This window comes from Limanda limanda, chromosome 18 (assembly GCF_963576545.1).
Source record: "Limanda limanda chromosome 18, fLimLim1.1, whole genome shotgun sequence".
Classification (NCBI taxonomy): Eukaryota; Metazoa; Chordata; class Actinopteri; order Pleuronectiformes; family Pleuronectidae; genus Limanda; species Limanda limanda.
This window is the reverse complement of record NC_083653.1, coordinates 14,430,765-14,443,697: the sequence shown is the minus strand read 5'-3', so window position 1 is coordinate 14,443,697 and position 12,933 is coordinate 14,430,765. Positions and strand designations below refer to the sequence as shown.

At 41.9% G+C, this 12,933-nt stretch overlaps 1 protein-coding gene across 1 annotated transcript in view; it reads right to left on the bottom strand.

Annotated features, from left to right (window-relative positions):
• LOC133024655 (MAM domain-containing glycosylphosphatidylinositol anchor protein 2-like) overlaps window positions 1-12,933 on the bottom strand; it is a 171,991-nt gene that overhangs the window by 40,463 nt on the left and 118,595 nt on the right. Inside the window, 1 exon segment of the mRNA XM_061091819.1 lies at window positions 1,447-1,719. Within this exon segment, the coding sequence (XP_060947802.1) occupies window positions 1,447-1,719 (273 nt within the window).

The following is a 12,933-nucleotide window of genomic DNA, read 5'->3' as shown; positions in this document are numbered from 1 at the left end:
AATAACAAAACGCCTGTCGGGTTCAGGTCAGGCTTGACTAGTTTTCTTTGATCGAATTTTTTCTTTTGTTCTTCTGCAAATATATAGAGCTTCACAGCACAGTTTTGTCATTCACACACACATTCAGACAGTGCAGCACTTTCTCTATCATACATCGAAGAGAAAACAGAAGGTTTGTTAACATTTCAATTTGTTGTAGTTGTATTTAAACTGTTTAATTGGAAGACTGATTTGTTTTTTATAATTAAGCCATTTGGTTGGATTATGAGTCCCGCTCACAAAAACTGCACAAAAACTGTGAAGTATAAATTCTGTGGAAGCTGCTCCAAGATCTGTTTGTTTCAAACTTGTCAACCAAGCTGCACACACCATTGATTTCTAAACAATGTTCCAAGTGAAACATACTGTTTGAGAATACAAAGAATAAAACATACATCTAACAACCGCCTTGCTTGTCCAAGTTAATAAGGTAAGCAGCCGAAAAAGGGTTTCACATTGTTTGAATGAAAATTGATTCGGCTGCTGCGTTTTTCCTCAAAGTTACAAAACTAGGACAACAATTGCCCCAGTTTGCAAAACAGGAACAAGACAGATTGTTTTTTTTTTCATCTTCAAACGTTACAAGGATCAGTCTTTTTACAATATATCCTGGATGTTGTTATCAAATGCATTTCAATCCTTTCAGAGGATTCTTGTTGTAAAAGTTGGAAAAATTAAAAGGGAGCTAGTGGCAGCATTTTCAAACAACTCACAGAGCTAATGTTAGCTTAATTCTCTAGGTAGCTGCAGCTGACAGCCGTTGCAGCAGCAGTGGTCTTTACACAGGGGACTGCTGTTTGTTAACCATTTTAAACTGACAGTCAACATTTGTTTCTTTTAATCACAGATTGTATATAACGATGGACGACACGTCTCCACTTATTCCCACTATCCAAAAATGAAGCCAAAATACCCTAATATAAACACTGCCTTCTCACAGAGTGATTGTGGGGTGGATCTGCAGTAGACAGGCCCTGCGTTACACTAGCTCGACCAATCGAGAGTCAGTCTTCGCTGTCAATCATGACGTTTCAACCAGTTTCTAAAGCATTAAATAACTAATTTAAAACAGACTTACCAGAAACATTGAAACTTGAACACATACCAGTAATCAAATCGACCTAAAATGACAGAAACTGAGAATTTCTTGTTGACGTGTATTTTCACATATTCATTTGGTCCATGTCCCATCCAGTAACATAGAGGAGGCAGGTTTCATAACCTACACAGCAGCCAACCACTGGGTGGTGATCAGAAGGCTTTAGGAGAGCATTCATGACAACCGTCTTTAACCTTCCTTCAGATTACTAAGAATCTCAAAATGTGATCTGCCAGTGTTGTCACTGTAAATGTCTACAGTGTGATAATATATATTACAACAATAAGAACAATGTGACAAGTCTTTACCTGTGACCTGGAATGTGCATTTGCCTGCACCGGCCTCGTTGATGACATTACAGGTGTACTCCCCCCAGCCGTCGCGGTTGAGGCTGCGGATCGTGTACTCCGTCTCATCCTTTTGGGCGTCGAAGGCTCCGGCGTGGAGCAGCCGGTTTGATAGAAGCCACTCGAATCTCAGCACACGGGAGGGGTGGGCTCGCAGCACCCTGCAGGTCATCACCACAGGTCTCCCGAGGCCCTGGCGCATCTCGGTGTAAACCGGTTCCACTGTCGGCGGGTCTGTGCAAGAGACAGAAAGGCTCAGACGAGTTCAGCTAAAGTTTGACAGGGACAGAAAGGTCTTTCAAGGATGTCAATGCAATGGGAATATGAAAGGATGATGAAAAAAAGTCGTTAAAAAGGGCATAAAGGAGAAGAGAGAAAAGAGTGAGTAGGAGGAAGATGCACTGAAGACCATACGAGCCAGACACTATTCAGACAAGGGCCCTTTCGGTCAGACTAGATTGTCTGTAACCCTCTGAGGTAAAATATTAACAGAGAAAAAGATCTGGAAGACAAAAAAGACAGTCAGACTTCTACATCTACAAGGATTAGGTGTGAGAAGAAGAAATGCATTTATTTAAAAACTTAAACATTGACATGTCATTAAAGTGAAAACAAGGGAAATGGGTTAAAGCGATGTTCTCAAAACTCGGACCTTAGGCCAAAGAACACAACATGGTAAGAAAATCACAGCTTTTTCAAAGACAAGCATTTGAATCATACAAAGACAGAATGGGAGAGAAATATTATACATAAGCTCCAACATTAGGACATGAAAGGGTCCATTGAGCAGAGGGAGAAAAGTGAGATTTAAGCATATTGTAAGTCAACTTTAAACAATCACATCTGCAGAGTCAATACTACTCAGCCATAAATGAAAAACAACGCATGAAAACAACTGGGAGCGGTAAAGGGTGCGGGAACAAAGTTCTGAATGAAATCAGTCACTTCACAGAAAATTGGGAACAGCATGACGAAGTGCATCTCAAGCTATCAAAATGGAAAATTAATAACTTATTCCACTGTCTGACAGGCTTCACCTCTTTGTCCTCAGATTTTAACTCAGGAGATTGTCTGCTCAATTGGGTCAGGACTTTCTCTGGAGGATGACTTTACAACACAGCAGAGAATTCTCTGCTCACAACAACACGGAACTCTCCAGAGCGCTGAGGCGAGGGGGGGTGAGACAGAGGAAGGACGTAGCGTATTGATTCGGCGACGGAGATCACATGTTTTTGTTTATAGCACATAAAGAAAGGCATCAGCCCTTATCACCAAAAGCTCTCTTGACATCTTCATTGGTTCATCCTGGTGTGTTGTGTTCTCACAGCGGCTCACTTCCACATCCTCTGAAGTGTTTACTAGGGGTCCGCCAGGAGAAACTCTGCAGAAAGTTCAGAGGCTCTCACTCAGAGAGTGCTCCCTCAGAGTATAAGTGCTGTAGATAATGGTTCGGATGGATTGAATTTGGATATTTGTCAAATATTTGCTTGATTCATGTGCACGGGGACAAATGCATCTGTAGTACTTCTTTTCTAGAGGACAAAATGGAAGTGCTTGCCTGTGAACGCACAGAGATTGGTTGGGAATAATTTCCCCATCTTAAGCATCTTTGCTCTTGACATGCTCACACAGATGCTTGACAAAAGTCACGGCAGGGCTTGAAAACAGCGAACACTGGAGAGAAGAGGCAGAACGACACAGAGCCCCTTAATAGCCTGACATTTGCATAATTCCTCTCTGAGTAAAGGAGAGGCGGGGAGCTACAGCCAGGGCTGGGGATGCTACTTTTTCAAATGTAATCTGTTACAGATCACTGATTACCTGATTGAATCTGCCACATAATCTTCTACATTATTCACACCAGATAATATAATATAATTACTGAGCCTTCTGAACTTGATAGGATATGCAATTAAACAAACTGTTTATTAAAATGTACAGCACGACATTTGATTGCACAATTCAAAACGTCATTATCTTCACCTTCAGACAGCCATTTTTTAACAAAAATATGGCGAGGATGCTGAAATAAATCTTTTAAAGGAACGCGGAGTTGAATGATGAATGTGCTAACTGTGTTGTTACAAGAGACAACTTGAATTATTTAAAGTTGTATTCTGTTGCACATATTAGAGTTAACCTCAGCTCAGGCTATAGAGCAGGGCAGGTCATCCAGAAGTGCAAAAGCAGAGATCAAACTAATATACACCTACATATACCAGTGGGATTTAACTTGCTGCCCTCTATGCTAATTATCACATATCCTGCAATTCACACAGCAGCTACCATTATTAATGACACACCATTTGATGAGATAAGGAGAAAAATAATAAATCGTCACACAGTGGGTGAAAGAAAAAGTGAACTCAAATCTGCCAAGAGAAAAAAAAAAAAAAAAAAGTTTGTCAGCTGATGCTGTTCAGGAGGTGGAGAGTGAAGTGGCCTTAATCAGCGTAAAAACGAAACAGCAATCAGCTCCTCCTTCAAACAAGCCTTTCCTGGGCTCTCACCCAAACCCAGTGGCTTATCTGTGACTCCAAGAGACTCCCAATCTCCACTTACCACATTAAAATTGTAGGTTTGTTTGTGTCTGTGAATCACAGCCCGGCTCCCCAGCCTCCCTGAGTGGCACTACACCAAATTGCAGTAAGTGTGTTTCTATTCACATAGAGAGACAAATTAAGACAGGGTTGGGGTCTGCAGCAAATGAAAAACAAATAAAATATCTTATGTAACAAAAGCATCTTTTAAACAAGGGGCACATGCCTCTACCCTCCTCACCCTGTGCATCTTCCTGTGGAACAGCTGCCCAGCAAACATGAGGCGAAAGGAGCGAAAAGGTCCTCTGTAATATTACCTGAGCAGCTCTCGCCTTGGTTAGTGCAGCGTTCGAAAGGTGGGAGAGGGCTCGGAGAGCCCCCCCCCCCGCAGTCCACGTGGGCTGCCCTCTACAGGGAGGAGGGAGCTGAGGTGAATTTGTGTGCATGCGTGCACCTGCATCTCTGGAAGACCGCTTGACTGGTTTAGAGTAAACTTCAACTTCAGTCAAAATGGCATTCACTTTTCCGTCCGTGCACTTCAGGTGAGTGCATCGAGAGAAAGACATGCAAGCCAGTGGGCAAAAGTCAAGAGTAAAATTGACTGTACGTACTTGAAGCATGTATGGTAACCTGCATTTCTGAATGTTTATTTGGTCTTTCCTGTTTAGTCTTCTCTCACATGTGCAAATCTTGGGGGTGGAGGTTTAGTACAAAACAGTTGGAAAGCAGCACAGCAACATACATATACTATGTTACAAGTAAAACGTCTGCATTGAAGTAAAACTGCCAGATATTTATTAGCAAAATATATTATGTATCAAAATAAAAGCACTTAGCGCAAAGAAGACTAAAAGCACAATATAATGTTGAGGTAATAACCTGGGTGTCGAAATAATTACTGAGTAAGAAATAATATAGGTGCTGCAGCCTAACAAATAAATTCTTGCTAATATACGAAAGGTAAAAAAAAACCTTTTTTCATTATTAATGAGGACAGAGGTCTTCTTTGCTGTACGGTGGATCAGTTTTAAGTTATTGTCAACAAAACTCAACACAATAAACGCCCACCTATAAAAGGAAGCCTGCGAGTTTTTTTTAATGTGGCCATATTTCAAAGCATGTATCAAGAGTGGAATTAGAGCTGTGTAAATGGACATTAAACATATTTAATGAAGGTAGAAGGTAAACTAGGAGGGAGATGGCAGTTTGCATAAAATGGTGAAAGGGGGAAACTAGAAATAAAAAGAAGCTTGTCCCATATAAAGGTCTGGTTTGCTTTGCCACTGAGGTAAATAAAGACCACTGAGCATTAGATTGCTGCAACAGTGTGTCAATGGCATTAACTGCTCTAGCCGGGGGAGGGGGAGCTATGTTTAACTACTTAATGTAGAGTTTAGTCCAGTCCCACAAGATAAATCTAGGATATAATGAGTTGATTGTAGGGAACAGGAAAACAATTTGCTCTTCTACACACAGTTTTACTGGATTATTTCTTACCAAATAATGGATAATTTCATTATTATGTAAATCTGAGAAGTTTGAAGGGGAAATCTCCCCTCGAGCAGAATAACTCACTACAAGACACGTACAAAAGGCCTCATCTAGGGTAAGTGGTGAGAAGTCAAATAGGTCTAGAACATTTGGTTTTGTTTTTACGATGAATTATACATTGGATCACGTTTTTTATGTAGAATCTTTTGTAAAGCGAACACATTTTCTCTCTGAACTGTGGTGGAGTAGATGTTTAAGGCAGAATGAAAAGGAAATACACAACTAGAGGATGCTGTTTGATCCTGATCACTCTTGGTATTAAAATTCATCCTTGGATTCAAACAAACGTGCGAAGCGTGACGTACAGATCTGACGGACATCTCCTGTCCTGCTGCAGTTTCATTATTGTAATGGAAAATTAACTAAGCATGTGTGAAACCTATGTTGTAGTTGGAAAGTACGTTTTTGTAGGCATTTATGACCTTTCTACATACATATACAAACTGTTTAAATAGTTTATGACCTGGACTGTTTTAATGGTCTGAACTGTATATGACTTGAAAACTGTTAGACCCTTTAGACCCCCAAATAACTGAATGAATGTGTGCCTATCTCCAAATGAAACACATGTAAATCAGTTGTCTATGTTTAGATAGCTCTCTCCCTGCGCCTACAGAACCAGCCTGGATTGGCTAAGAGAGATAGCCTTAGTCCTCCTATATAAGATCATGTATTTGACTGTCCTGCATCTTCACTCTGAGATCTGAGACTCCCTGTGTTGATCCTTTCTGCAGAAAGCCCCTTATTAAATACACGTAGATAACTTTGGTGTTTCCAGTCTCTTGTATTTACAGATTTTCACCACATTTTGAATCCAATATATTTCAATGCCAGGTATGAACAGACTTACTTGTGATTATTCTATCAGAACGGATGCTATACCAGGTCTGAACAGGGCCTAGTGCACTGTGTTTCCACTGCCGATGCCTGGTGTGACATCAGTTTTCCTTGTTCTCCACGTATTCTCGGTCTGTTGACATGTGTCAGATTAACACGCGACAAAGCAGCACTCCAGTCTGAAATATTTCACATTTTGCTCACAACTGTGTTCAGGAGCCGTGCGTGGGCGTGTAAAAGAAAAACAAAGGGCCTTGTTTTGGGATGCAAGCAAATGCATCCTTCAGGGAGAATTTCCTTTGTAGCATAACACGCTTCACCATTAAGTCTTGATAGAAGAAAAGACATTCATTAGGAAGTCAAACAGTTATATACGGAATATAAAATGATAACCCTGATTCAACTGATTTATAATGAGTCCCTGTGTTGAATAATGTAGGGAAACACTGCTCCGCACCGACGCGCCCTCCTTCCCTCACGCACCAGCCGCAGCAATCAAACAATGAACTTAAGCACCGTCTGCATTACCATACAGTTATTAAAACTTGGGGAGAATTTATGAACAGAAATATACAATTAATGATAATCAATGTGGACCCTTCAGGGCGAGGAGTAGCCTGGTGATCCGCTAATGGGTTTAGCTCAGCCATTGACCAAGTTATGAATTATTCTGTCCAAACCGTGTGAAGTCTCGTGTTTACAACCTGCATATCCGCTGACCTTTCCTGCTGTGGGTCTGATGCAACTGGTCAATTCAATATTGTTCCATATAAAAGGGTTATTAAAAAATTCCATCCCCAAACGCGGTGTGTGCGAGCTCCGCCGCAATGCAAAAAGATTAATTTGCTGGCGTTAGGCTAATGTGAATCGCTCTAATATGATTCACATTAGAGTGGGCCTCAGGGGCCAGCATTGCGGGTCTTCTTGATGCAGGATGGAAAATTAATTAAAAACAATCATCGTGTAATTCTGCTCATCACTTTTGCCCAGACGGTAGCTCTTTATCCCGGTGTGTCTTTTTGATGTATGTCAGATAGCGAGGCCCCCCCGCTCAGGGGGACAATCGCATGGTTGCATCAGGCAGGTGTCATGGAGGATGTGAGCGGGAGCAGAAGGAAGCTGGGGTAAAAGATTCCTGTGCATCTGTGCCGAAGTAGAGCTTGATAACTCTCACTGTGACAGACAGTGGTATCTAGGACAGGACACCACTCTCAGCCTCCGTCTTCCCTCTCTTTCCCTCTGTTTCTTCACTTCCTCTCTCAAGCCCCTGGACCATGCCAAGTCAGTTTGACTAAGAACATTAGTGTGTCACAGCTTGGGATTTTGGCGTTTGCAATTCTATTAGTGTGACAATTCCAAAGGCGAATGTCTGCCATTCCCCTCTACCTCTCTCCTCGTGGCATTGCCTCTGCCAGCCAACAGATGCAGGTTTTTACATATCAAAGCTGTTGACTTGCCAGAGTCGTTCCTTCACGCCGCTAATGCTCTTTGCTTCAGAGGACTGTACCTCAGTCCCTTGATCAAGTTACTAAACGCGGCTTTGCACATGGCTCACCACCAAAGGCGCGTTGCTCATGCTGGGACCTGGAAATGGAGGCGAGAAAAATCATCTCAGAGGGATTGGCTTGTGCTTACACACCATGCGAAGGGCCAAAAGAGAAATAAGGCAGGGGGGCATACCGACAGGCACGCGGTGCAAACAACAAACGAAGGGCTGGCTCGTGTTAATAAAGTAAATTCTCACGCTGAAAAAGACGAGCAAAGGTCTGTGTGCCTGGCAAACACAACAGAGTCAGGGGTGTGTGTGTGTCGGTGTGTACACACGGTGGACACATTTCCCCACTACACTCAAATTGAGTCAAAGCAATCTAGCAACTCAAGAGCAGATTGTTTGTGCTTTTTAAACTCGGGCTTTGATGCCAAGTATTAATAAGTAACTAGAGTCTGACGAGGAGAATTGGCTGTGATGTGAGAACATGGCAGAATGATTGATTTATCAATACCAAAGCCTTAATAAGCCTCTTCATTATGTGGTCGCCTTTGAAGATGAAGAACACATGAAAGTGCTGTATGACATCAAGAAACGCAGCGCTTTATTAAAATAATTCTACATAATCAGAAATAAGAGCCTTCTTCTGAATAAATTGCGTTGAAAGGAAGAGACAGAGTTTCTCCCTCAGTGTCTTGTTCCGTGTGTGTCATCCTATGATGCAACCACACGCCAGAGGAAATCGACTTCAGGAAAGATTAACAATAGCATGTGCCGTGCACCTGAAACCCTCGGAATCTCATTCTCTCTCTGTCCTTCGCCTTCAGAGGCCTGTCGTCTCCGTGTGGGTGTCACTTACAACTCTCTCTCCCTTTAAGTGACCCTTGTCCACTGTCACTGAACCTGAGGGGGCGGTGGGGGGGCAGCAATGGAGGAGAAGAGGACGTGACCTTTTCTGCTTGCATGTCGGAGGAGATAAATCTTGCCAGAAAGTGGTCATGGTATTGACCTTCCCTATGAAACATGCCATTCAAAGGTTCATGGGAATCGGGCATTTGCTTCTGAAAAAATACAGTCTTCTGGTTTTACTATGGATGTATATCATTCTTGATTTAACTGGGGCAGAATGAAAGGATATAATGAATTTTAAACCCTAGGCTTTTGATTTTTTTTTTTTACTCTTTATCGTAGCTATTTAAGGCCACCTGAATTTATAGTCTGGAGGTCTTGTGCCTCCTCTCTTCCCCCGAGATCATCTGTCAGACCAGACAAGCAGGCGGCTGCTGATTGAAGTGAAACAGTTTTTCTTCGCCCTTTTTCTTGTTATTCTTGTTTGTTTCTGCCTTGTCATCTTTACAGCGAGTCTGCATCCTTGTTTTCAGACTGAGAGGGAACTTTGCATCACTCCTCTTGGCATCTCCCCTCCTCGTCACATTTACCCATGTCCACCGCATGCTGCTGCATCGCATTCAAGTCGTGCCACGGCTCTGTCACACTTCTGCTGGGGATCACATTTCCTTTCTTCAGCAGCCACCTTTTCAAATTCTGTTTCGAGTAGTTTTTGCTGATATATTTGTTGCGTATATGTTAAGTTGTAGGCATTTATGTGCCTTTATTGCAGATAGTGGTGGAGAATGTTGTGGCTCATGTTTAGCAGCTTGAGCTCAACTCCTTACAGCACATGTATGATGATTGTGGAAATAGTTTGTGTCTTTACTTTACAGATTTAAATGTCCTGCCAAATGCAGTTCTGGTTTAAGACCAGATGCAACATATGCGTCTATACTTAAGACCAGGTGTGATGTTTGCATGCTTCTCCTTTAAGTGCATCTGGTAAAGAATGTCATCGTTTTCAAGACACATGACTGATGAAATACATTTTGAGAAAGGTAGTTTGATTGTTTGCGCCCTTTCCCTGCAAAGAAGAAGCGTTTAAGACGACGGCTGATGATTGAAGCAGATCACAGCAGAGTTTAATTGAAGAAAAGAAAATTCAGACCCACACAATGTAACTGCTGACCTGCTGACCAAGACTCAGTCTGCTGATATTTTAGATTTTTAAAAAACATTCATGAAGTTTGTGGAACAGGCAACGATTGACATTAAAAAGGCAACTGTCTTAGGTTTTAAAGTACGGTTTCATATGTGTCTTAGATGTTAATGGGTTAACATTGGTGAATACTAGGAGACGGGAAACAATTGCAATACTTCTCCATCACAGACTTTGAGAAGGAAGTGACACACAAACAAGTTTTGTTATATATGAGTAAAAAGCCACAGTAAACAGCAATGAAATGCATCATCAAGTATTAATGTCATGTCATCTCGTGATAAATATAGACGTTTTTTGTACACTAACAAATGACTTTCACTCTTCAGAGACACAGTGTGAGCAAAAACAGACCCGATGCATAAAGATAATGAAGCAGAGAGAAGTGGAGCAGCGTGACGACTGAGAAAAGGAGTCGCGCTTCTTAGTCGTCCGTCTTACACGCTACAACCCTGTCAATGTGACCCGCAGCATATTTTTACGCTTCAAGTTTATTCCTATGAATGCAATTAGTGTTTCCAAAACGTAGGTGACCTACAACACGGTACTGGGCCTGAGCGGAACCTGCAGAGATGCAGAGGGAGAACTGGGACTGCTGCTGCTTACTAATGTGCCGCCCACGCTACACCTCTCTGTGTAGACACTGCTGCACCAGCCAGATTCCAGTAACAAATATATTTTGTTTAGAAACCTGCGACATTAAGTTTTTTATTTTCTTTCTAATCTTTATCCGTGATGTCTAAATCGTAAGAAAACCCACAATAAAATTCAACTGTATATTTGTCGACCAGTATAAAGCACTTACATGGCGCCTTTTGAATTTCATAAATATTTTGATGAACAATGAAGTCCAAACATTTGTCAATGTGGAAAATGTTTTTGTGGATATTTTACTATTTTAATCCTCTATAAGAAAAACAACTGTCAAGTCAAAAACTGCCCTTCATCTTGTGCAGACCTTGTTTAAATGCAACACTAATTTCTCTCTGATTTGCAGATGAAGTTGTTACATGTTAATGCACCACAGTAAAAAAAACATATATTTTCATAAATGCTGCATAATTGTAGCTGCTGACTAAAAAGCTTTTGGACAGTTTGGGCTTATTTGCCTTTACCGTGCTGTAATGATGGCGCCCTGAGACAAACGGTACATGCAGTACGTACCCCTGCTGCTCTCCAAACTGCAGCAGGAGCACTGTGACCTATTGCTGCTCCTGGCAGTAAACCACTCTCTGCTGAGGGGGGGAGCAGAGGGCAGAGCAGCATCATCCATTCTTCAACAGTTTTAAATGACTCGGGCAGTGATGTTATGTAGATGTGTTTGAATATTTCACGTAGACTACAGGCAGCAGATATTTCTTTTTTTTTGTTTAAAAGTAGGGCCAAGTAGGGGACAAGTTCACCATGAGGATGCTGTGTGAATATACAACAGAGTGATTTAAACTGGTTTTAAGAAAAGCAATTAGTACCAGTTTTTTTTCGTTTTAATTCCTGCATCCAACAATTTGTGTCTATCCCGACACAGCGTCTTCGCGCTAGGCAGCGGATCCGCAGAGAGTTGCTAATTAACGAAGGCCATCTTCCAGTCTAAATCCTTTGTTTACTTTTTAGTGTCAGCGCTGGTGCATAGCAAAGCTACTAACCTTTGATATGGGCTGTCATCTCTGCATAATCATAATCAATTCAGCCCAAAACTCAACACCATTTTCTTCAAAGCGCATCAAAACTTCATTAATTCTCCTAATGCAGCACAGTGGGTAACAGCTAAGCTGGAACGTGAACACCATAGCAAAGAGTACTATCAACAACTCTTGGGAAAAAAACGAGGGCAGAATTATGAGCTAATCCTCGTCAGTGAGAAGAAAACAGGTTCTGCTCGTGATTCTGCAAAATCAAAATATTGGTAGTGGGAGTGTCACGTTTGTTGGTCACACTATAAAAGTTTCTTGATATTTCTCTGCAGTCTTCAGTTTGGCAAATTGAACGATGTGGACACTTGAAACATGGCAGCCGGCATGCAGCATGGTAATTGCCACACATTTCCCCCGGTTCTTTCTAGATTATGGTAAATTGAGAAAGAAGAATGCGTGGATTAACAAAGTAGGCCACAAGAAAAACAATGGAGCTGCGGTGACGCGACTCCGTTTTTCTATTTCTTGTAATCACTTGCCAGAGAATGCTAAGCACCCTACATGGATCGCTTTCATTTCCTTCCTATCCATCTCCCATTCTTTTTTGGGCGCAGAGAAACGTCCCCGGCCCTTCAATGAGTGACAGCGCTTTGAATCGCTGACGTTCATTTGCAAATATTCCATTCATATCTCCATAAATGAATACAAAGTGAATACTTGTGGGAATAAATTAGCTGCTCTCTAATTAGCTGTTAAGCCAACTTTGAATGTCACATCTTAAAGGATGGGAAGTGGTTTTGCAGTAAGCGGCATTGGCAGGGGGTCCGAGGCCCGAAGATGTGTCTCCGCACAGTCTCCGGGGGTTCTGTGATGTGAGCGCGCGTACACTCAAGACACATTCACACACACATTGTGCTTCCATCTCTGTGAAGACAATCGTTGGCATGATACATTTGTCAGCCCCTTACCCTCACCAAACCCTCGCCCTAATAAAAAGCCGTATTTTAAGTCTCAATCCTTGTAAATTGTGAGGACTGGAATCAAAATCCTTTATTCTGTGTGGTCTATGGCTCTATGACTGGTCTTCACAGTTATACAAGTACAAGTACGCACACACACAAACACAAACATGTTGACAGATCCTAATAAGCTTGGACATCAGTATCTAGAGCTTTGAGCCTTTGTTAATATTAGTTCTGCTCAGTTCACACTCAGCAGATGAAGTCCTCCCCTCAGCGTAGGAGTTGAAGTTGGAGCTGTTTCCTCTCAGACCTGACTGAGGGAACCAGGGGACTGGACTCATTTGACATCCTTCAGTGGGAATGAGATGAGCGCAGATGGGAAGAAATG